Below are 25,765 nucleotides of genomic sequence, written 5' to 3'. Positions count from 1 at the left end.
CTTTCTCCTTAAAACATGCCTCAAATTCATGAGACATATACTCCTCCCCTCTGTCAATGAGAAGTGTCTACACCTTGAGTCCTGTCTCATTTTCAACCATGGCCACAAAGTGTTTGAAATGTATAAACATATCTGATTTGTTCTTCATACCATAGACCCAAGTATAATTGGTATAGTCATCTATGAATGTAACATAATAGAGATAACCACCAAAAGCACATGTCCTCATGGGACCGCAGACATCACTATGTACGAGCTGTAATTTACGAGTAGCTCTTACTGCACCATCCTTTTTAAAAGGAAATCTTATCAATATTGGTGATTTCAGCATATTGTATTAGAAAACCAGACACTGGAGGAGACAATTAATTTGTTTCAACTTTTACTGGTCTAGCTTCCAGACCACCATCTGGTCGCTTCACAAGGATGTATGGCATGTATGTCCCTAGAAATTTATCCCACATCATGAAAAAGGACTGGGAGGAATTATACTTAGTGCCATGGAGCTGGTGATGAATGTCATGGTATGCCGTGTTGTTTCTGAAGAGCAAGTGGAAAGGATTACCAGGTAGCAGTAGCCCACAGTGATCATCCACAGTTTTGATCACCGCAAAAGAAAAGAAGAACACAGATGTGCGTGGAGTCATTCCTCAAAGTAGGAATGAAAAGGCACCTCCCGCATCTTGCCAAGGATGCATCCCTCACATGCATGAGGAGGAGGTGACTCCAAAGGAGGCAATGCATCAACCATAGCATGCTTTTGAAGTGTCATCAAGCTACCATAGCTCATGTGCCCATATCTGGCATAGCTCCGCATTCTGCATCGCAGCAATGGCAGTCCTCCCTGAAAGTGCAAGATCGGATCTTTCCTCATAAATGTCAAGCTGAAAAAGACCCCGATACAAAGTGCCAAACAACATCAAAGCATAGTCATTCTCTTTGTCTCGGACTGCAAACTTAGCGTCATCAAATATGACTTGAAATCCTCCTCGATTGAGAGAGGACACTCAAAGTAAATTCTTCTTTATACCTGGCACATAAAGAACATCTATAATTCTAAAATATGTGCCATCCTTGGAGGTAAGAATAATGTCACCCACTCCACACACTGAATAAGAAGAATTGTTTGCACATGTCACCTTCTTTTTAGCGGGTGGTGCATGCAGAGATGAAAAAAGACTCTTCCTTGAAGTGATGTGCTTGGAAATACCACTATCAAAATACGAAGTGTTCAGTGTCTCATTGACACTAAAAGAGCATGCATCCTTTGAAGGGTCATAAAAAGCATAAGAGTGGCTGTAGTATCTGGACTAGCCACTGAAAAATCGAAAATGCAAGACAAAAAGGCATAGTGCTCTTCCTCAAAGTTGGCTGTAGGATCCCCTCCATCATGTGAATTAGCAACTCTACTAACCCACTAACTGTGGTTAGGGGGAAAAACCTCCTTGTGAGGGAAAAGTGCCCCTAACTCAGTTATTCATTACATTGGCCACTACCTAGAATATGTCAATAATTCTAACATATGAGATGTTAACAAAATCCGTGGTATACTCTGATCACCACGTATCATGGCGGGCTCAGGTAAACCTTCCACAATCGTGAAGGTGTCCTGCGCCAATCAAGCACCAGTACATACTCACGGAACCACTAAATCCCAAGGATCATGTCGCACCCCATCAAAGATGTCAATATAAAATCCCATGTAAAAATGGCCTTCTAAACTGAAAAAGTAAATTGGATGGCCTTATGTGTGATGTGTGTTATGCAAGCCGAGTGTGAACCCGTCCACTGCAAGCTCGTGAGGCACCAAAGTGCACCCCACTGTCTTAGTAAGCTGGGGAGAGATGGCATCTTCTAAACTCCCCATATCAAATAGGACAATGAACTAATGCCCGTTAGTTGTGCCATATGCTCGGATAAGAGCCTTCTTTTGGCCTGAGAGGTCGCCTTCTTTCTTACCTTGAAAGACCACCGAGGTAGCGGCGTTCAAAGCAGGGAAGACGACATTTGTAGCTGAGGCTAGTGGCGGGGCACATTGGTGACAAAAGAAGTAGGCGCTTTCGCAACCTTTTCGGCAAGCCACTTAGGACAATCCTTCTTGCTGTGCCCAGCGATGTGGTGGCAATGAAAGCAATGATGTTCTTGGTGGTACCGCTTCTGTTCGTCAAACTAGCTAGAAGAGCCAATACATTGGCAACGAAAGAAGTAGGCGCTTTCGCAACCTTTCCGGCAAGCCACTTAATTATGTGATAGCAATGAAAGCAACGATGTTCTTGGTGGTACCACTTCTGTTCCTCGGGTTGTAGATAGCCTCCTGTAATGCCTACTTTAGCCTTCTCATCTGGAGTTTTCTTGGGCTTGGACTCATTCTGACCAGAAGCTTGGTCGTCTTTCTTTTGGTATTGGTTGTCCTTCTTCTGATCCTTACCTGCTGAGTTGGTTCTGCGTGGCTTTCAAATCATTTTGGACTACTTGGGCTTTCCGTCGTTCAGCATCATTTCTTAATTCTAGGCAAGAGTCAACGCCCGCTCGTAATGGATCGAAGTTCCGGATGAAAAAATGAATGTTAATATCCAATCCCCGAATGAATTGCTTCATCTTATCGCTTTCAGACACATCCAACTATTGCACTAGTGTGATGACCTTATTACTGTAAGACAACACAAGCAACCCATTTTGGGAGAGACAAGAAAACTCATCCTCCAAGTTAAGCATATACTGCAGCGGTAGAAAACAGGCTTTGAGATCGCTAACAAACATTGTCCAAACGAAATTCGTTTAAAAAGTTGTTAGCTCAATATGCTTGCTATCCCAATGTTGCCACCAGGTAACCGCCTCACCAGTCAAATGAGGGGCTGTTAGGTGGACTTTGTCTTGTTCATCTTGAATTCGCACTAACAAAAAATGAGCGATGAATTGATGAATAAACGAAAGAATAGCTAAGTGGTTACACTTACCATCATACTTAACAAAATTTACTCTGGACCGGGTGAGTGGTGTTACCTTTGTCGATGACGAAGCTGTGGCGGTGATTGCTGCCACGCTCAAACTAGCCTACATAGTGGCTAACATCTGTTTGTGTTGGAGAAGCATCACCTCTCGGTCTAGTTTTTGTTGCCTCTCTGCCTGGGCGAGCTCTGCACGTCGCAATGCCTCCTCGTTTTTGCGTTCCTCACGCATCAACAAGAGCAATTTTTCAACATCTGTGATTTCTCTTTCTTTCAACAGCCTTTCTCCTTCTTTTGCTTCAAGACGACGTTTTGTCTGGTCTAGTTGTCTTCTGCTTTCTTCCAACTGTGCTGAATGTTCTTCGAGTTGCTATAGGAGGACCTGATTTTACTCCAGAAGATTCTCCATTAGGCGGAAGCGGATCTTTTAGATGTCTTTCTCTTCTTCGTAGTCTCCAAATCTAACCGTCCATGGCACTTGATTGTGTGTCCTTCCGGATCTCAACACAACCATACACTTGTGGTAGTCAAGCTGGATACAGACCAAAGCTCTGATACCAATGTAGCATGCAACGGTAATCTGATCGTGTAATCACAACAATACCTTCTTTAACCTTTAGCGAGGAATTAGCGCTATGCACCATAGAGAGAAAGGAGATAAGGGTAGAGAGAGAATAGAGTCAACAAACAATTGGGTCCCTGTACCCACTGAGGGCCCCCTCTCCCAATTAGAATACAAATAACACTCTTCAAGAGAGCACGAAAACGCGCTTCTGACGAGTATACTGTGCACACGTATTGCAGACCCAAATACCTAAGAACCAATACCTAGACCTTGATGCTGTCCACCCTGACGATGTAGGGCACTTCTGCAAGGCAAGCAAGAGGCTTGTGCTGGACACCAGTATGCAGGGTTACTGCGTGAGTGAGAGAGGGAAAGCTAGGAGTAATAGATCTAAGAGAGAGCTAAGATATGACAAGCTGAGAAGTGTGCAAAACTGTAAAAGAGAACTGTAAAGAGCTGCTGAAATAGTACCCAAACCTTACTCCGTTTGATGGTCCAAATCCCCAACAGTTGTGCTGCATAGACACCTTCCAGAAAAGCTGAACTGAGGCCAAGAGCTGAGGCTGATCAGGGGCCAATCTCTGGAAGTGTTCAGGGCTGCACAAGGGGCTGGAGAGGAGCTGTAGGATTGCTGAAGGCTGGGAGGAACTAAGTGAGGAATGAAGGCAAGGGGCTCCTCCTTAAATAGGGGCTGGGGCTGAGCCAACCAGCCCCAAACTGGCGGACTTTCAGTCGCGTGGTTTGGGCTGGTTTTGCAGGCCCTTTGCCCCATAAAACCTCCCCAGGGTTGGGTGCAGGGCAATAAAGGCAACCCTTCCCTAGCCCATTCCTCCTCATATGTTCCAGCCCTAGGGGGCCCAAAAGGGCTCCTATCCCAGGCTGGACCTAGAACTATCCTACTGTTCTCCAATGGGTACCAGTGAACAAGGACTAACTATCTGACTTGACCTAAGGCTGAGAGACTGACTTATGTAGCTTGTGCCTGACTGTCCCTGGACAAGGGCTCACAAAGGGGTCACAACATATGACAAAATCTCCTATTAGGGAACTATAATGCACTTGTCGATGTAGCCGGAGTGTCACCTTGCACCCAAGTGCAGGTGTGCATGTGACACCAGTGCTAATGTGGGAGGACTTGTCAGGCATGAGCGACGGCTAGATGCAGCCATGAGCAGCAAAGCCTACCCTCTATCAGCAGATCCGTTCTCTCCATTGAGGAACTTAAGTTATATTCAGTCCCCCTTCATTAAGGGAAACCTTAAGTTATATTCATTGCTCAGTGGCGATTTCCAAGGCCAACGAAATAAAGATATTGGTTCACAGTGTAACACTTATGAGTGTGATGTAATGTATCTTATGCATGGCGATCTACTCTCTTCTCAGTTACCATTCTCGCTTTTTCACCCAGTTGCTAGTATGAGCATAACTAGTGAGATGGTAATTAAGCTTCATGCCCGTTACAGTGGCACTACCAATTCTCATCACGAACCTCGCAAAGTCTTGTAATATTTAGGCACCACCAATAGGTCCATCCAATCATCTCTCTCTAAGACTAGGTGCATATCAATCCTTCAAACTAACATGCAGCCTATTTCAAAGATTCTATTATGTCTCCTCTCTTCTAAGAAATTTAACATTCAGCCATGCGTCCCCACAAAGATCCTCTTTTGATGCTCAATTTCCTAATTTGTTGCACATGCACACGCACACGCCCACACCATTTTTGATTCACCATTGGAACAAGGTGAATGATATATCTATCATTCATTAGGCCTGCTTGTGTGTGAGTGAAATGCCCAGAGTCTAGACAGAGCATAAAATTGGAGGCCCCAAGTCAAAAGGAAGAAGGAGATTAAGAGGAGTAAATGCGAATGGCCCAAAAGTCATAAGAGGGGACCCCAAATCATCAATACTATGTGCCAGGTTTCGGAGCAAGCAATGGGAATTTCGAACACCCAAAATAACAATGAATCCACCCAACAAGTGCACCAACCACAAATCAACAAGTAACAAGCACAAATAATAACACTAATTTTATTTTTCCCATCTCAAACTCACAACCTTCACTAAGGCCTTCCCATGGCAGGCCAAAAATAGAATGCTCGATCCAGTTGTTTAAGATTTAAAATTCGATTTATCTAGGTACTGTAATGAGGTGAAACTTTGCTCCGCCTTCTTTTTAGCATCTTCGACCTTACTATCGAGTCTCGCCAACGTTCTTCATATCTGCCTTTGATGCATGAGTAAATCTCTAACTTCGGCATTCACTACGCAAGCATTCGTTTTAGCAAAGTTAAAGCAGACGGCCAGGTACACGCATAGGCGAAACGTTTATAAGCTTTTTGGGCTTCTCTTTTATCATTAAAGATGGATGCGTGGACATGAGTCCTTTCATTTTTGCAAGAGCATTACCTTCATGAAGGAGGTATGTCGTGCGACTTCGAGAGCGGGGTCCTCAATGTCCACTAACACGTAAAAATTAACGACAAAGTAGCGATGAGATGTGGTCTCCTCGACATAACGATCAGGGGGGAGGGCGGCATCGTCCTCGTCGCTATCCAAGGAGGAAGGCTCGAATCGACTGGAAGGCGAATGCAGGAAGGATCTGGGATGGGGAAAGGGAGCAAGGGAAAGGCGAAGGCAAGGGGGAAGGGGAGCGATGGAGAGAGAGGGGGGACGGAGGGCGATGGTGGAAGGGAAAGAGGAGAGTTTGGAAAGAGGAGATAAGGAAGGAGGCCAAAGGAGAGAGGGGTAGGGGCAAAGCTTGACAAGACAAGCTTCCCCTGAGCTCCTCAACAGCATGCGCTTTGTCATATCCTGTTGGGTAGCTCCCTCTACCTACTCCCAAGAAGAGAGTGAGAGCTAGCATCTCCCCACGCTCTTTTCTTAAGAGTCGGTTCCGACCACCCGCGCCGCCACCATCACCACCGGGTCATCGGACTGTTGATTGGTGTCACGGTTGGAGAAGTTGGAATGGGTCAATCATGTAGCGCGTGGTGGAGTTGGTCATGGGTAGTCATCATCAGATGTAACGGTCACAGAGAAGATGGAATTGGGTCAAGTCATGTCGCACTTGGAGGAGTTGGCCATACAGTGGACGGTCTTCATGTCTCAGCCCGTCCTTCCTGTTGGGCCACATGGTGTGAACCCAACCTAAGAGAGCTTCTCCACATATGCTACTTGAGCTCTTCGAGCCCCACCTGCAAGTAAGCCTCATTGCCCCATGCAGGGCTAGCATTGTAGCTCCAAGCCACCTTCATGCAATCGCGTCCAACCTTGCAATGCCCAAACATTCTCATTGCACTAAATAATCTCAAGGGCCATGGGATTGGGTGTGACAACCTGCAAAAATTGCTTTGAGCCTCATTCAATAAGACGCTGGGAAATGCTAAGCCTTCATGGGGCTGCATTTTTGCAAATGCTAGTTAGGACAAAGGGCTACTTAATGGGAGCAGTGCAAGGAAGCACTCTTAGTATGTTTCATTTGTCGATCTTGATTTTATACATATTTGCATCTGGTATCTTTGTTTTGGAGTTTGTTTTGTAAATGCTTGAAAGGTTTGACCAATAGCAATGATTTATTCCTCATATTGTTGTTTCATCACATTAATGTTGGTCGAGATGTGGTCTAATGTTGATTGATATATGGTTGTTAGTTGATTGATTATTTGAACGCATGATAGTCGGGTTTTGACATTTTGCAAGTTTGCGAGTTTTTCAAGTATTTTTATGTGCGAATTTTATAGCGAGTGGCCAATTATAATTCTTGCATATCGTCATGCAAGTATAAATAATAATAAAAACAGAGATCACCATTAAGTTACAAAGGCAAGCAAGCAGTAGCCAAGCATCATTGTATTCGTGGTTGAGCCAAGCATAAATAGCTTGAAACAATGGCTCGCCGATGAGCTATAAAGACAGGGTGCCATAAACTTTTTTCCCAAATGGCATTTTGGGGTTTCATCTAAAGGTACCCATGTTTTCATTCGTTTTCAAGGTTTTTGGGCATTATGAGCTCATTTTTGGTGTCAAAGAGGTCAAATTATGCATGTATCAAATGTTTTGTTTTTTTTCTAAGGAATTTATACCCCTCTGGCAACATAGTTCAAGTTTTGTTTTGTTCCATGGAATTCGTACCAATGGAGTAGAGTAACGATGGTCATCCATAGGTCAAATATTTGAACATCTTTAATTTCTAGTTTTGTGGGAGATGTGTTTGTTTATATTGGGTCTTGTGCATGTAAGAATACAAGTTGTGCATATAATAATATTTTAAATTTCTCCCAATGCTAAGTGCATAGATTTGCTTAAATTTTCCCATTAAAAAAATTCATTATGGTTGAGTCAAATCAATCCTTGTAGCTACAGATCAAGGTGGTTGTAAGAGTTCCACAGCATACAATCTTTAATGGCATGCCATTGGCTATAGAAAAAATTCAATAAAAACTCGCAAGACTCACAAAATGCCAAGCCCCATGATAGTCAAGTAAGGGCCACAACAATTCTAATGGCAAAAGTCTTACTCATACTACACACTGAGGCGTTACATAAAATCTAAAGGCCTTGGAAGAACCAATCCACATTCTCTTTGTTCTCGTAAACAAATGCCACCAGCTTGTTGGCAAACATTTGCACACAAAATTGCTTCCCAAATGGCAAACACACCCCTTTCACATAATCTGTTCAATGGTACAGAGTTGCACTTAGGTTCCCTATGCTGGCTTCTCCACTCAATTACCTTCTTATGTTTCTGTCCCTTCCTATCAGACTCAGCGACTTACTGTAGTGTTACTCAGCTTACGGGATTTGGATGAGATGTTTATTGACCCTTTTTAGGGTGTTGCTGCTGCTCCTGGACACCTTTCTGCTGATGCTACTACTGCTGTTGTTGTGCTGATTCAATACACACCAATTACTCTAAGGAGGAATCCTCTAGCTTCTCCTTCCATATCTGAGAAGCTCCTCTCAATCTTTATTGAGGAAATTACTCTCTTTGTTTTTTGTCTCTCTTGTTGTAAGAGAGGAAGTGCATATTTGAACAGCACTCCTATTTTGGTTGATCTTTGAAGATGTACAAAAATGTTTTATATTAATATAATTTCCCAAAAATAAAGTAAAATATGGCTAATGCAACTATGGAGAGGGGCTATTTATCAGAGGATGTTAATGTTGGACTAATTAAACTATTTTTCAAAGCAAGATAGGCTAAGGGTTGGGGATTGGAGGCCTATCATGATATTAAACACTTCTTACAAGGTTATAGCAAAAGTTCTAGCCATGAGGATCCAAGGTATATGCATGCATCTGATTGATAGAGAGCAATATGGGTTCATCAATGGTCGAGATACTTTCGAAAACATACTAAATGTCTCTTAAATTTTGGACTTTGCCTACTCTTCCGGGTAGAGATGCATCCTATTTGGTGTGGATTTCAATAAAGCCTATGATCGGATCTCTTGGGAGTTTATCAGGCAAGGGTTGATGCATTTGGGTTTTGGGCTTAATATGGTGAAGATGGTTTTCATGCTTTATGGTAATGCCTTTGTGATTCCATGTTTACATGGAGGATTTTTTATTTGTGTAGGTTGGTGAGGTAGGGATGTCCTCTAGAACCCCTACTTTTTGGAGCCACGAGAAGAAAGAGGTAATTGAGTTGAGAGGCTAACATCAATAGAGGGAGACTGGTTGAAGAGGCCAACCACATAAGGGTGCAGAGAGGGGCCAAAAGTAGCAGAGGGGAACTGTGTATAAGTACCAGCAGAGGTTGATGTGGGAGCAAAGGGGCTCTATGTGCAGGTACTAGCAACAAAGGGGATTTGTGTACAGGTATCAGTAGCAGTAGAAGGAACCTGGGCTGAGGGGCTAGCCAATTCAGAGGGAACGTGGAGCAGGCCAGGAGCAGAAAAGGGAATCTAAGTGGAAGGACCAGCTGTGGAGGTTCTCCACTGCATGAAGTTAGGCAGCTTGGTATGTTCATCTGAGATAAAGCAGTGGCGTTCATGTCTTGATATATCTGCATTCAATCTTGAGTGTTCAAGATTGTAGGCACTAATGAAGAAGTCAAGACATCTTTTCTCATGCCCCACCATGAAGCAAACATAGCATCAGTACATAAATCTTTATGATTAAACTGAAAATTATTTCTGGAGATCCATATGAACCAAAGAGCATGAGCTTTTATTTGGAACCAAGGCTCATGCCTTACTTTTCATGCATCACCTAGTAGAATAGCTCTCCAATTCACCGGTTCTCCACACTCAAACCGAATGAATTTCCAAACTCTTCTGGCATGGCAAGCAACAAAAAAGTGAAAAACATTCTCCATAGAGTCTCGGCATCTCAGACACTTGCCATCTCCCTTTCCTATTCTAAGTCGTCTAGCATTAGTCCAAATTGCTTTATGAAGAATAAGCCAAGTAAGGCAAGACATTTTCTCAGTAACACTTTTAACCCATATTCTATGGAACATGGCATACCACATAGCTCTATCATCTTCAAATTCCATCTGGCATTGAGGGTTCTAAAGAGATCATCCATGTCATCAGTAGGTGTTGGTATTGGCAGTAAGGAGGAGCATCCTACCCAACTAAATTCTTCATGCAAGCAAAGGACATAACCTCCTTTACAACTAATTTCTCTCTTCCATAAGTCCAACCTCCCCATGACCAGTCCTTGATTTTGGTTGGTGAGGGGAAATTCCCTTCTAATTTCCTGCCATGTCTTCGATCTGAAGAGTTCTTTGCTCCACAAGTGTCCCCAAGATTGAATCTCCTTCTTAAACAGATTAATTGCCACAGTAAACTGTTCATCTATCAATGTGCAGCTTCTGAATATTGTTGACACCCAAACTGAGTCAATGGCCATGAAGGTACCTTGACCAGAGAATTGTAGAAAGGCTTTCGTATCTTCAAAGGCACCCCAAATAGACTTCCAAAGGGGGCTACCCTTGGTCTTGCAAGGTTTAGGGTTGAAAATAGCTGAGGTGAGAGGATAATTCCTCCAATTGGGAGCCCTGCATGGTCTAATGTGTCTCATGTTTCTCATTAATAAAGAGGTACAAAAAATGACCAAGAAAATGGAACATGATCATATACACCGGACAAATGAACATAATCGCCTCTCATTCAAGCCCGTAACCATCATCCTTCATGCGAGCAGTAGAATCTATCTAATCTTCCCGCTCTGAAATCATCACCCCTTCTTTTGTTATTCAACAAACACCACCCAAACCTTTCGGGTCAAGCTCAAATCAATAAACCCCCATTCAAGGACTAGATTATCCTTTTCCCTACCCATAATCCATTTTATGAATGAGATTTGTTCCCTTCCTTAACTACCATGTTCCAATCACTACCTAACACCCAAAAGGCATCAAACATAGATGAATTTAACCCATTCCAACATTGAGCATGGGCTCCTGCTCCGTTAGGGGCATATAAAATAACCACATAAAAGGAAAATTTGAAAATTAACACCTTAGTAGACAAAAACCATCCTACTACATTTTTGAACCCTTCCTATAAACGATGAGAACTTTTAGCCAAGATGGCGGTGCACCCCCGCCTTCTGATCGGACAATTCACCAATCCCTGATACCCGAAATGACACAAAGTACACCATATACCATTGTCTTCTCCACATTTACATTCTTGCAATCAAACCACATCTGGTCTAATACTATTAATCATTGCAATGCATCTTCTCTGCTTACTTCCTCTACAGCATCTACGTAAATTCCAAGAGATGATTCTCACAATTGCCATCTGTGTTGAAGCATCATTACTGTGTACGAGCTTTAGTGGCATCTTGAAGAAAATGAAACTGGTTTTCCTTTCCCCTAGGGGGGTTTCTTGCCACCTCCTTGATTTGTTTTGGCACGCTTGTAACTTCTCAGACTTAGGCATGGCATTATGAGACTTCTCTTCCAATACCCTTTTATGCAAATAAGCATCAGGCATATCTTCCTCTTTTGAAACAGGGTCCCCTTCCACATCATCCATCTCAAGAGGGAGCTTTAGCCCACAAAACATACTTCCCATCCATTGTACCAGTTGAACTAGGAGAAGGATTGGGATTTTGTTCAGAGCATGACCTACATTGAGCCACTTTACCTTCGACCTCCTACCCAAAGGCAGCGATAGAGGAACCATCGACTGCATCCTTCCTAGCATCAACATTTTGCTCTTTAGCAAAGGCCCGAGCATTGTAGATCTCGATAAATCTACCCTTCTTGGTAACGAATTTCCATGGGTTGATAAACTAAAATTGCTCCGAGTGCTAGACATTACCTTGTTGCTCCTTACCTACCTGAGGGTCATCCTTGAACTGCATGCAGCATGCAACATCTCCCTACACACTAGAGCTACTAGGGGAAGGGTTAGAGGATGGCATTACCTCCATAGACATCTGGTCTGCAACAACATTACCGAACCCCTAGAATCCTTGATGACCACCTACTCGGGAGCATCCAAGGTAGGGTCAATAGATGTGCCTCTTGCCAACTTAGTATTCTTTACATGCTTTACATGCTCTGGACATTCTCTGACAAAATGTCCAGTTTTCTTGCAGATGTAGCATGCGTCTGGATATGGACCAAATCTAACCCTCTATTAAAAAAGGTCACTATCTGGGAAAGCAATAAAAACAAAGTCAAGGATTTCCTGACTTTTATCCCACATGATAACATGCATCTTTCTTGGGCGCTACCTTGATAATGGGCATCATTGTTGAGAAAGCACATGGCATTTTAAACTAATGGATAAAGGGGGGAGGGAAGGAGTCTCAATTAAAGAATAATGGAGGTAGGGGGCATTAAAGAAGGAGCCACTTGAGGTGAGATTGGGGAGGGGCAGAGGGACCACTTATAAAGGGGGCATTAAAGAGGAAGGGACATGGAGGGGGAGAAGGGATAATTTATAATATTATATTTATACTACTCTATAGCTTAGTGCTAGAGATCAAGTGTGTGAAGTAAAATATTATGGTTCAAATCCCCACTAATATAATGTATACCCCTCTTAGAAATAAGCTTCAACCATGGACCAAACACAGGTTAATTAGCCTCCATGGGCCAAAACAAATAGAGATAAAGTTGAGATGAGCGAGTATGTCCCCAAGAACTCTCAATCAATCATGTACTATGGAGTGTGGACTCTAAAAGAAGCTTTTTCAAATAAGCTACATAGTGAAGTGCGAATGAACGTCCCAAGCAGCCAAGCAAAGAATAGACACACTAGGTCAAAGAAAGTTTGCAGGTCTAAGCTCTTTCATGATCCCATCACGCATACTAAGAAAGTTTGCAGGTCTAAGCTCTTTCATGATCCCATCACGCATACTAAGAAAGATGAATGAAGTCTTAAGACCACCCATCCTGAATGAAGGAATGAACTACACCTATCTCCTAAAGAAAATGGAGGAGATGAAAATTGAAAGTATAGAATATTACCACGAATTAAAGAAGCACATTACTAATAAGTATTACACATGCTTTGGCCTTTCATCAAGACTAGGATGAAAGAGTTGTCGATTGTCTACTTGTTCGCATGTAGGCATGCAATCTAGGGTCATAAGATGTAGCTGTTTTACACTTGTGCAAAATGTATGCTAGCTTTTGAATTGAAGTTGCATGGAGCATATGCTCAAGGAAGCCCAAAGATATCTGTTTAACTATACAAACACTCGAAAGTCCTACGTTTTGGAAAAACTAAAAGAGGATAAGGATGAATGTCATGGAGTGAAACAAGAATTAAATCAGTGGTTTCACAAAAAAAAGTATGTGTGTCCCTCAATAGAGAGAGATATCTCACTAAAGTGAGTGCAATTATGTGTGTGAGTGTGTGGGTGGTAGTGGTAATACATTGAATTAATTAAATCAATGGTTTCACAAAACAAAGTGTGTGTGTCCCTTGATAGAGAGAGAGCTCTCACTATAGTGAAAGCAAGTATGTGTGTGTGTTTGGGGGGGTGGCATGGGTAGCGGTTGTACAATGACTTAATTAAGTCAGTGGCTTTACAAAAAACGTTTTGTGTGCCCTTGGATAGAGTGGTAACGAGTATGTGTGTCTATGTGGGTGGTAATAGTTATACATTGAATTTATCAAATCAACGGTTTCACAAAAAAAAGTGTGTGCATCCCTCCATCAAGAAAAAGCTCCCACATTATGATATGATTGTATTAAGAGATCATTCCCACATGGCCACAAAGATATAGGAGGTATTCAAGGCACCAAAATAGTAGCACAGTGAGGGAGCATTGAGGATATTTCTAAGTACCGAGAGATCATACCAGCATTGCGTGTGACACAAATGGGTTATGAGCCTATGGTTGCTATGCTCATCGTGGAAGTCTCCATCTTCTTTTACAGTTGTGAAGGTGTTGTGAAGAAATGTTTTTGTGCAAACAACCTTCACAATTGACTAAATGAGAACAAAGAAGGCAATCATCCCACTATGGCAGCTAAGTTTGACCGAATTCTCGATATTAATGCAACTCATTTTTTCTCCTAAATTTGAGGCACAGAGATATTAACTATCCATGAGAACACAACATATAAGAGCTTCTAAATCCAAGGTTGCTCTAGTTTTTGAACGTGGGAATTCTCTATAAAGTCTACTTGAGACCCTTCAGGATCTATGGGGCTAGTGGCTACTATTAGCAAATAGTGGTCTTTTACATCATGTGAAAGAAATCTTTACAAAGCTTGCTATGTGTGAGCATTTGCTTAGCTATTGTGTGCACGAGCCCAAGGACTTTGTTGTGATGTTCCAAGACTTCCTTTAGGTAGCTCCCAAACATTTTGGCTAGTTGTTCCAACAAGGTTTTCAAGTTGTCCTTGCTGTCACTATATTTTTCACTAATGTGTGCATAGGTTGAACATTGTAGGAGCACCTGTGATGCTCATTTTCTACCTCCCTTGTGGGGAAAATTTTGTAGATTCTTGCATCTCTTGGGATCCTGGGTCATGCCCACATGCACCTCTCCACCTCTAGTTAATGTGAGGTGGTACTTATTTTGCAAATTAATAGAGATACACACAAGACATACAATCTCTCTCTCTTCAAAAGCATTTGACCAAGGAGAGACACTCTCTATGTAGAGGCGCCCTACTTAGGTAGTGTAGGCATTGGCCTTCTTGAGTAGTTGCTATTTCCAAATCCTCGTAGATATGACCCAACCAAAGTTGTTTCCACCCCCTTCCTTGTGTGTGAGTTTCTCTCTCTCTCTCTCTCTCTCTCTCTCTCTCTCTCTCTCTCTCTCTGTGTGTGTCTCTCTCTCTCTATATATAAATATAAATAAATAAATAAATAAATATATATAAATAATTAGATTAGTTTTGTTACGAACAACACTGTAATGGAGCAACAATGTGAGAAGAGGAATGCATAAAATACACATACAAAAAGCGCATAGAATGGAAGAGACGGAGAGACACCAATATATGTGGTTCACCTAGTGTGGGCTATGTCCATGGAGAAACAGCTAGTCCTACGTTTTTCTTATCTAGAAATTGAGAAGATACAAGATAAAGTAGTATATCCACTGCTCTCCTACTATGTGAGCCACACCCTTATCTTACAATTTCGACCACACAACTCATGAGCAACCCATGCACCAATTTTCATGTATCTTTAGCTTCCGGCCCTGCTTGGAACCCCCTGGAGACAATACTAGGGGTGGCTATCTGATATGGCTATGTGATTGCCTATTTAATGTGCTAGAGTTTAAGAGTTTCCTATTTTGAATCTTTTGCTACATATTAGATGCTTATTGAATGCTCTAATTTTTATTTTTATTTTGAAGATATATATTATTGCCTCCTTTGAGACTTTAAGATAGAGCTAGTGGGCACCCATGCCCCTTGTTAGATCTACATTCCATGTAGTGCTATTATGATCGATTGGTCCATTCAATGCTAGAAGTAAAGGGCTATTTGTGGACCTTTTGGCATATATGAGAACCTAATTTATTAGTCATGTGGGGTATTATTAATTGAGCATAGAGTTTAATTGGACCATCTTTTTATCTATTTTAGATAAGGTAAAGGTTATGTGTTGATGCAAGTACATGTGTGTGTGTGTGTGTGCGCGTTATTAACTAGAAAAGAATTCGAGGCATGATGTTAGATGCGAGGCATGGCGACGCTCGAGGGCCATAGGGAAAAAGGGAACGTGAGGAAAAAAGCATTAACATAGGTGGGGAAAAAGGATTAAGAGGGGTGGGAATGAAGAGAGGGACTATGCCAAATCAAAGTACTAGCTAGGTGGCTAGCACAAGGAGTCTTGCCACCTCATCCTACTTTCCCCATTATTTAACTTGTATACTTTGACTATCTCCACCCCCCCCACATGGGCCTATCCTACATGGAGGGAATAATCCAATATAATATCCATCTCCACCTATTTTATATTACTTCTCCCATGGTCCTTGGTCCATGTCTCACTAAATGCAGGCATGGGACCGCCTAGCTGGAGGGGTGGCACATGGACGAACCATGCCACCTTACCATTTTATAATATAACTACCATTAATTAAGTACAACACACCTTATGGGTCCTCTTACGTGGAAGGGTGGCATATGGTAGTACAACACACCTTATGGGTCCTCTTACGTGGAAGGGTGGCATATGGTCATGCCCTGCCACCTCAACCCTAGGCCCTATGCACACCATATTTTATTATATGATTGCCACACATACAAGCACACACATATATTTATGCCTTTTACCTTGTTAAATTTATCCATAACAGTTCCCCCCCCGAGCAAGAAATGCACAGCATTTCCATGCCTGGGACCATCACGAACAAAGAAGGGATTGAGATAACGCTTGTTGATCACCTTCTTGCCATATGGCTCATGCAGTTCTTGTACTTGTACAGACCCATTGCTACGTTCCCTGACTTTGTATGGACCAATCCATAGTGGAAGGAACTTTTTATCCATCTGGTGGTCCAATCTATTATCAAAGCATAGCACAACATCCCCCTCAGCAAAGTGTCTTTCCCATCCCTTGCGAATCTTAGCATCCATGTGCACCTTTTGTCGGTTCTTTTGGATCTCTGTTTGATGGAGTGCAAGGCATCGGGTTTCATCTAGCTTCTCAAGTTGTACCAACCTAGCCTCTACATGTTCATCTTCTGTCATCCTCTGTTCTTATGCTAATCTCAAGGCCGAAATTTCTATCTCTAGTGGTAAAACTACCTCAGTAGCGTACACCAACTCAAAAGGAGTGTGCCCTGTAGACGTTTTATGGGTGATATTGTAAGCCCACACGTCTTCGGTGACCTTCTGATCCCATTGGCTCCTGTTCCCCGTGGCCATTTTTCTCATGTTTTTACAAAGGAGGTCGTTGGTCCGCTCCGTTTGTCCCATGGATGCTGGATGATAGATGCTAGAAGTGCGGTGATCAATACCCATGTGATCCATGAGCAACTCCACTACTTCATTTAAGAATGGACTCCCATGGTCAGATACTATTTCCATGGGTGTCCCAAACCTTGTGTAGATATGTCCAAATATGAAATTTGAAACTACATTACCATTTGCAGCGGGGAGGGCGATAGCTTCAACCCACTTAGTAACATACTGAGTGGCTACCAGAAGATACTTCTTTTTGTGGGCAGTCATGGGCAGGGGCCTGGGCAAGGGCTTAAAAAAATCTATTCCCCACTTTTGAAATGGATGGATGAACATCACTGGGTTATGTTACCCAAGACGCAAATCCTTTCTACCAAAGAATTGGCATGGCTCACAAGTTTTGTAATACATAGTGACATCCTTGAACAAGGTCAGCCAATAGTATCCAGCATGTAAAATCTTCTTAGTTGTATAGTCACCGGCATAGTGGCCTCCACAAAATCCATCATGATAATGCTTTAATACCTTAGGTACTTCATCTGCATCAATGGCCCGTCTTATTACCCCATCCATGCCTTGATGGTACAACACCCCACCAAAGAGAGTGTAGTGCCTACTATCTCTGCGGATCTTCTTTCTCTCATAGCTAGTACTTTCTGGAGGAAAGGAGAAAGCGGTTAGAAATCTATAGATACCACCATACCATGGATCCCCAACTTCTATGGCCACTACAAGGGTTACATCGAGGCACTCCTCTAAATCAATCAAAGCATTCTTAAACTTGGAGCAACCCCTCTTTACAATTTTAAAAGAAAAATCATATTCTTGTAGAACTGCCAACCATTTGGCCAACCGGCCCATGGGATTTGGTGATTGAAGAACCTACTTTGCAAGACCATTGCTAGAGATTATAATGAAGGACTTTCCAGCCACATAATGCTTAAATTTCTCAATGCAGAACACTGAAGACAAGGCATGCTTGTCAGGTTCAGAGTAGTGTCGTTCAGTTTCGAGCAATTGTCGAGAAGCAAATCGAATGGGATACATGAACCGATCCTCCCTTTGCTGGAGAAGAATACCCGCCAGAGTGTGTTCACCAAACCCAGGAAGTCTTTGACCATAGAATGGGTTCTGAAGCCAGAGCACTCTTGATTTGTACAAACCCATGATCACAATCCTCATCCCAAGAGAAATCAACTCCATCTTTTAATAGCATACTCATGGGTCGTGTCAAAGCAGCATATTGATCAATGAAGCGATGATAGTATCCTACTAGATTGACAAATGAGTGTACATGATGTTTGGTTGTTGGTGGGGAGAGCTTGAGGATAGCTTCTACCTTCTCAGGGTTAGGCTTGACGCCCTCAAATGAGACAATATGTCCCAGTAACCTCCCTTGAGTGGCTCCAATGGTGCATTTATCAGGGTTGGGGTTGCCATTTGCATCATTGACCCTTTGGAAGGCCAACCTATAACCTTCATGATGTGCTCCTTACATGCCGAGAATATACAAAAATCATCTAAAAACACCTCCAAGAAAACCCCCAAATAAGGAGCAAACACCATCTGCATAAATCTTTGAAAGGTAGTAGGAGCATTGGTGAGGCCAAATGGCATTACTTTGAATGCAAACGTCCCCCAAGATGTGGCAACATCCTTCTCAGCAATTCTGATTTGATAAAACCCAGAGTAACCATTAGAGAAAGTATACATCTCATGACCACTTACCTTCTCAAGAATGAGGTCTTGAAAGGGAAGAGGATGATGGTCCCTCTTGGTGGCCGCATTGAGTTTCTTATAGTCGATGCAGACCCGCCACTTGTTGTTTTTCTTTGGGGTGACTACCACTGGTGAAACCCATTCAGTATTGTGGACTAGAACAATAAACCCAGCTTCTACAAGCTTTTGCAACTGAGCACAAAGCGTCGGTCTGTAGGGGCCCTAACCTCCGATACTTCTGAGCCACTAGCTTAGCATCAGGCTTCGGCTCTATCTTGTGCTCTATGGCAGTCACATGGTGAAGGTGGTGGAAGCTAGTTGCGAAGAGGTCAGGGAAATCTTTGAACATTTCTAGGAACTCATCTTTCTCACTCGAAGTGAGGTCAAGGGAAAGCATAGATTCAAGATGTTGAGGACTAGCTATTACCTTTTCCATGGGTGGCGGGGTCAGAGACACCTCCATCATGTAAACTTCTTCCTTTGAGGACTCCTCCCCCCCGTCTGAATCTTCCATTGACTCAGACACCGAGGATGAGAGAGTATCACTGTCTTGCTCCTCTTCTTCTGGTTTAGTGGCACCTGGTTGCACCGGGATCTTCTCCTTAGAAGCACCAAAAGACATGTGTCCTGTCTTCCAATAGTTGACTGCATCACTCTTTCTCAACCATGGTCTCCCAAGTATGGTTGGGTAACTTCTGCCTGTATCTTCGATGTCCACGACATAGAAATTGATGGTGGTGGTCAACCCATTAACAATGATGTGAAAATTCCTCAATGACTCCCAGGGTGGCAAGTCGTCGACCATCTGCTACCTTGATTCGAGTGGAGGAACGCCTTGTGCATTTCAAATTCAACTTCTTCATGATACGGGGCACCATGATATTACATGCAGCTCCCCCATTGACACACACACTTTTGACCTGGCAATTATCTATGATGACATCTACTATATGCAGGTGCCGATCAACTTCTTCACAGATAGAAGAAATCTCTCGTTCCTTTCCCTTCTTCTTGCTCTTCCTTGTTGAGAGCCCTTGCTAAGCTCACGTCTCACCTTAGGGCTTCGTGCTATTAGTTGAGGAAGCGTGATGCTCAGAGACCGATGAGCAAGGTCATGAACGACTATTCTTCTTGCCCTGAGCCGATAGGAAAATCTGAGGGTGACCACTTACTCCTGTGAGATCTTTTAGTCTTCTCTGTTGGTGGGTCTGCCATCTTAGCATTTGAGGGCTCTAAGAAGGACACCTTCTTTCGGGGGTGACTCGGTCCACAGTTTGAAGAGGGGTCCGATGTGGTTTGACTTCTCTTCCTGAGGTCAAGGACCTCTATGTCAGAATCCTCAGTGCCTGATCCCTTAGAAGATTCACCCTTGGAATATTGGGACATTTGGTGTGATAATGACCCTTCTGATGGCACTCATAGCACACAACATTGGCACGTTCTCTTGGAGGGCGACTGGCTTGATTTCTGATGCCTACCACCTCAAGCCGAAGATCATTTAGGGCCTTGGCTAGGTCATTGACTTTGGGTTCTTTAGCAGGAGGGGTCGGGGGAGTAGGAAGGAGGGGGGCTCGTGGGCAAGGCTGGAGAAATCTTCCAAGCAGAGGTTGAGGATATACTCCTTGTTGAGGGTAAGCATCTAAGGGAGGACCATACATTTGAGGTGGAGGCAGTGGATACATCCCTGATGGGGGGTGGGTGTATGCCCCTGAGTTGGACCCCCCAAGTTATTGTTGCAAGAATTGAGGGGGTTGCGGAGGGACAATCGTCTTCTTTGAAGTGGGGTCAGATTGAACTTTATCAAAATTTTGAGCAATCTCATGTGCTAGCACCATGCTTTCTGGATTCTCCCATTTAAGCTTGAGGCGGAATTCATCACTTGCTCCTACCACGAGGTAGCCCAGCACATGTTGAGTCATTCCAACTCAAAATTCAGCATTGTCCTCCTGCGTGGCAATTAAACGGTCCAGGAGCACGGCCGCTCGATCCACATATCAATGCACCATCTCACCTTCAGACTGCTTCAGGTTTGCCACTTGCAGGTACACATTCTCCAGGTCCTCTTCTTTATCGAAATACTCGATCATAGTTGCTGTCAACCTCGGCCAACTTTGGGGAATGTCTTCGGCCTGCTTCTTGTACCACACTTGAGACACTCCCTCTAGAAATGTGGGAAGAACCAACAGCCATCTATCTTCAGTAAGAAAGTTGAGAGAAACACAACGGCGCTTGAAGGCCACAAGATACTCATTTGGATTTTCTTCAACTTGTCCAGAGAACACGGGAATGTTAGCCATGCTTGGAAAATGGAAAAGAGAGAGACGAAATGAGGCTTATCTATTGGCAAACAATGGAAAGAGGTAGCTTGAACTGAAAATTAGGTGAAGATACATCCACAAAGCACACATAGGCAGGGTAGGGTGTGACTGGTGTATTGTGAAATACTACATGGGAAGTATCTTCAGCATAGAATAGCTCATAAACAATCTTAAAAGGACCAACCCTCATGATATTGCATCCATCTTTACAAGCGAGGGTTAGAGACACGGCACTACATGAGGTTGTTCATCAAGGCAAACAAGAATGCCATGACAAATGTCAATAGTTGGAGAGCTTGCACATCACTTTCAGCTTCTTCTAGTTCTTATAGTCACCATGCTATTTCTTTAAGGGGTGTGCGGTTTGGCATTCTTCTTTTGATCAACGTCCTTAAGGACCTTTCTGATGATGTTCTGAAGTCGGTAAACTCGTATCAAATATGCACAACACTTAGTTTCATGATGACCACAACCTTTGCATTCCTTACAAATGATCACCCTCATTTATGGCTTGTGGCTTTGTTGGGGCAGTGCTTCCACTTGCTTCATGCGTGATTGAAGTACAAGCTTCTCGTGCCAAGAAATCAGCAACTAAATTTTGAGCTCAAGGGATATGCTGAATTTTTACCTCTTCAAATTGTTGGCAAAGTTCCAATGCTTGTTGATGTCATGGAACCAAGCCTTCGCTCCGCACCTTCCACCTTCCACTAACTTGTTCACACACGAGTTGAGAATCTCCTTGCACCTCAAGTTGCTTGATGCGATGTTCTTGCTCCTTTTGTAGCCCAAAAATGAGTGCCGAGCACTCAGCTTGGTTGCAAGTACTTGCTGATGTAGACTTGCTATAGTAATACACCTCACCCCCTGGTGAAGTGAGCGTCACACCCACACCAGCAGCCTTGATCGAAGGTTTGTATGCACCATCAAATTGGAGGAGCCAAGATGTCATCACACCAAGACTAAAATCCGAACATCCCAAGTTTCTCGGTAGTCCAAGATAGGTAGAAGGAGAGGGTGGGGAGAATTCAATACTTGAGCAAGACGTTCAACACCAAATAAACTTGCAATCCTTTGTTGATAGTTTATCTTTAGACCAAAAAGAATTACAACTTGAAGCTCAAAATGAGGCACAAAGGGTTGATTAGGTACAAAGGGACTCCTTGGTCAAAACATTACCAACCATAGCCGAGCCCTAGAAACCTTTGTAGTGAGATCGAGAAGAAACCATTCAAGACGAGCTTATCCACAGGAATTAATAAGCAGATGCGCCCAATCTCCCCCCAAGCTTGGGGAACATCCCACCCTTCAAAGAATGTCACCCTTTTAATTACCTCTGATGCAGCAAGTAGCTCGATCACCGCACAATGAGTAGAATTGAAATCAAAGTCCTCCCAGTGTATTACTAGTTCTTCACCTTGAATCATCCACGGTAAATCATCCCACCCGTTGTCTCCTTGAGCAATGCATTGTACAATCAGTTGTTGAAGATCGACATGAAGATCAAGAAAGAGATCTCGCTAATTGGTAGCCGTAATGAGCGGAGGACCAAGCACCAAATCCTTGAACTCGTCGAGAAGTGACATAAATATCCAACCTCCTCGCGTGGTGTGCATCTAAGGAGTGAACTTGAAAAAGTTCAGAATCTATGATCTAGTATGAGATATGAATAGAGCACATGAAATGAAGTACTTTTGCTTTTTTACAACAAGAGGAAACTCCCTACAGTTAGAGAGTTATAGTTCATGAGATTTCACCATATAAGCAATATCATTACACTTTCATCACTTCCTATTTACTGGCCCATTGGTAAGTCTTCCTTTTGTGAATGGGGAGGTCTTGGGTTCAATTTCCACTCCTTACTAAAAAGAGAGGAGAGGAGAAGAGAAAGAGAAGATAAAGGGAGGGGGGGGCAAGGTCTGTTGCAGATGCGCAGAAGCAATTTTGCGTGGCGCCGCATAGAAGATGTGCAGGAGCGGTTTTGTAGGTGTGGTCGACCAGAAGATGCATGGCACCACACATAAGACAGCGAGATTGCGGTTTTGCAAGTGCAATCGATTAGAAGATGCGTGGCGCCGCATAGAAGACAACGTGCTGGAATCCAGAAGATGCGCAGGAACCGAACGCAGGCTAGAGGTGCAAAAATAGAGAGGTTTTGTAGCCACAGAGATGGAGAACCACAACACACCTTATGGGTCCTCTTACATGGAAGGGTGGCACATGGTCATGCCCTGCCACCTTAACTCTTGGCCCTATGCACACCATATTTTATTATACTATTACCACACATAAAAGCACACACATATATTTATGCCTTTTACCTTGGTCAAATTTATCCATAACTGTGCGTGTGTGTGTGTGTGTGCTTTCGGAGAGACTTTTTGTATTACCTGACTTTGTAATATAAGCTACTTGAATTACCAAAAAAAAAAAGAGAGTGTGTGTGTGTGTGTTGATTCTCTACATTAGGCTTGGGACTTCATCTTGGTTCACATTGATGGTAGGTTTAAGGGATGTTCTTTTGTCTCATACTACCAACATAGCACTATTATAATACTAACATAGCAATATTTGTTTGTATTCCAGTTTTAATATAGTACAATTTGCTTCTATTCAATACTAATATAGTACTATTCTGTTTCTATAGTAGAGTACTAATATAGTACTCATGCAATACTATCCATTTCTTTATAATAATAATATAGTAGAGTTCTAATTGTACTAATCTAGCTTCTATAGTAGAGTATTAATGTAGTACTAATATAGTGCAATCTACTACTATTTAAGTACTAATAAATCTAACAATATTTTCGGCATCAACCATTTCACCATAGTTTCTAGAAAATTCTCCACTAAACAACCAAAATGGATGCCGATTAGAATCATATGCTATGGTATCAAGATGACATGTCCCTCATTGAGAAAACTTAAAATAGTTTCCCTACCCCAAGTATGGCAACAAGAGCTTACATAGCTCTTCATCATTAGGATCTCCATCATATTGGCATGGAGTGATGTATGTTCTAAGACTAGCTTTAGAGGTTTGTCATCTATGGGCACTGTGTGCTATGGATTAAAACTCAATTCCATGCCTACATAATGGAATAGAGGGCTTCAGGTAACACAAGTCATCTGGTCATGTTGAATGGTGGTATTCTTCAGAAGTGCTACAGTCTTCTTGCAAAGAATTGAACTTAAACTTGAAAAATCAATTCACAATCCCACGCCATGTTTCTCTCTATCGAATCCACTAAGGAATCTAGTATCTACATTCCTCTTGGTCATGCTATTCCACGTAGTGATCTCAAAGGAGGTCCACAAAGTTGCCAAAAGCTTCGTCAAGCTAGGCCACAAAGACACAACTTGTAATCCAAATTGGTGAATGGAGGGTTAATATCACCCCCTTTAGCCACTAGAGGAGCATTCTCCCACCTCCTCTTTAGCAAGACTCCATTCATAATTCAAGAATAGGAGAAGCAACTCAAATGTAATGTATCACTGCTTTGAGGATCTTGTCCTATGCAATGGGGTTGGGCATTTTGCATCCTCAATCACACCATCCCTAGGATTCTTTAGGATACTAAATTTTTTGTTTCATCAGTCAGCTGGGAGAAAACTATTGAGCGATGTGTTGTCTAACATGTCTTTATCTTCACAAGTCGAGCATAAAATAGTAGGAATGATTTTAACAGCCTCTACCAAATTTTTGTAGCTATCCTTCTCATTGTCCATCCCTCTGGGATGTCCTTTTGGATGTCCATCATCCCTTCTGGGATGTCCTCTACGAAACTATACTTGCCCAAAATCTTCACATCTTGGTTTGCAACAATGGTCATTGGTATCCCACTTTTATACATCATCTTCAAAACTATTTGAGTCTTGGTTCCCATGTCTGTAGTGTCAATGAAAATCTAGTTAGCATACATTAGGCTGCAATTGAAATTAAGTAAATACTAATATAACTGCATACCCTTTATCTTCTTGCTGTTATACAAGGGTCTTACAACACTTCTTTTTTTTAGTTCTACTCCTCCCTTCATCGAACTAGCAGCTGCATCTTTTGATGTGATTTTACCTTGTGAAATAAATAATAAGTTACAACTCTGTTAACACCTTTAGTCCATCCATATTGCAATAGGAAACACACTAAAAAAAAGGAAGAATACCAAAGACACATCATACTTTTATCCCCTCCCTCTCCCATCTTTTGGATCCGAACCCCCCTTTGCATGCTTTCTCTCAATTGCTTCCTTTTGCGTTCTTACCCTTTCCAACATATAATCATCATCAGTGTCCTCCTCATGCCTTCTTGTAGAAACCAAGGAAGGACCTGGAATATTTACATTCTCCATGGGGTCTTCCTCTAAAGGGTTCTCTCACTAGACATGAGGTTTCCATCTACCATGACATCATAAGTGGGTTTATCACATGAGGCCGATGCAGATCCATGCTACACTTTCTTCACATTGGGATTCAAAATTCTATTGCTAGAGTTTAAAAATTTTCATCTTGGATAGGTACTCCTATAATTCTCTGTAGCTTGATACATTCCATTTCAATATTACAAGAAAATAGGCTAGTACTAAACCAACAATACCACCTTAATTCTAACAATTAGACTAGTTGTAATAGAATCATCTTCAGCTTCACGAAGAGCTTCTTGTAGCCAATCAGAGGACATGTATCTAGGGAGAAGAGCAAGGTCCAGTGGATATGGCACCCTTCGCCTATACATAACTCTAAATATCATCCTCTCATTTATTATTTTTGCTTTGGCCTCTTTATATCTCTCCACCATCTTTGCATCTCAGGACTATTGAGGACACAAAACTTATTGCATTTCTCTCTTTGCTCTTTGCTCAT

At 42.5% G+C, this 25,765-nt stretch overlaps 1 protein-coding gene across 1 annotated transcript in view; it reads right to left on the bottom strand.

Annotated features, from left to right (window-relative positions):
• LOC147883279 (Rhodanese/Cell cycle control phosphatase superfamily protein) overlaps nucleotides 1-6,346 on the bottom strand; it is a 59,324-nt gene extending 52,978 nt beyond the window's left edge. The window contains exon 1 of the mRNA XM_087399727.1: nucleotides 5,926-6,346. Coding sequence (XP_087255853.1) covers nucleotides 5,926-6,327 — 402 coding nt within the window. The 5' untranslated portion in view covers nucleotides 6,328-6,346. The remainder of the gene's footprint in view (nucleotides 1-5,925) is intronic.
• Between the last annotated feature and the right edge of the window lie 19,419 nt (nucleotides 6,347-25,765).

Source organism: Dipteris shenzhenensis, chromosome 28 (assembly GCF_047967505.1).
Source record: "Dipteris shenzhenensis isolate YYH24624 ecotype China chromosome 28, Dip_SZ_1.0, whole genome shotgun sequence".
Lineage (NCBI taxonomy): Eukaryota > Viridiplantae > Streptophyta > Polypodiopsida > Gleicheniales > Dipteridaceae > Dipteris > Dipteris shenzhenensis.
This window is presented reverse-complemented; position numbering and strand designations above follow the sequence as displayed.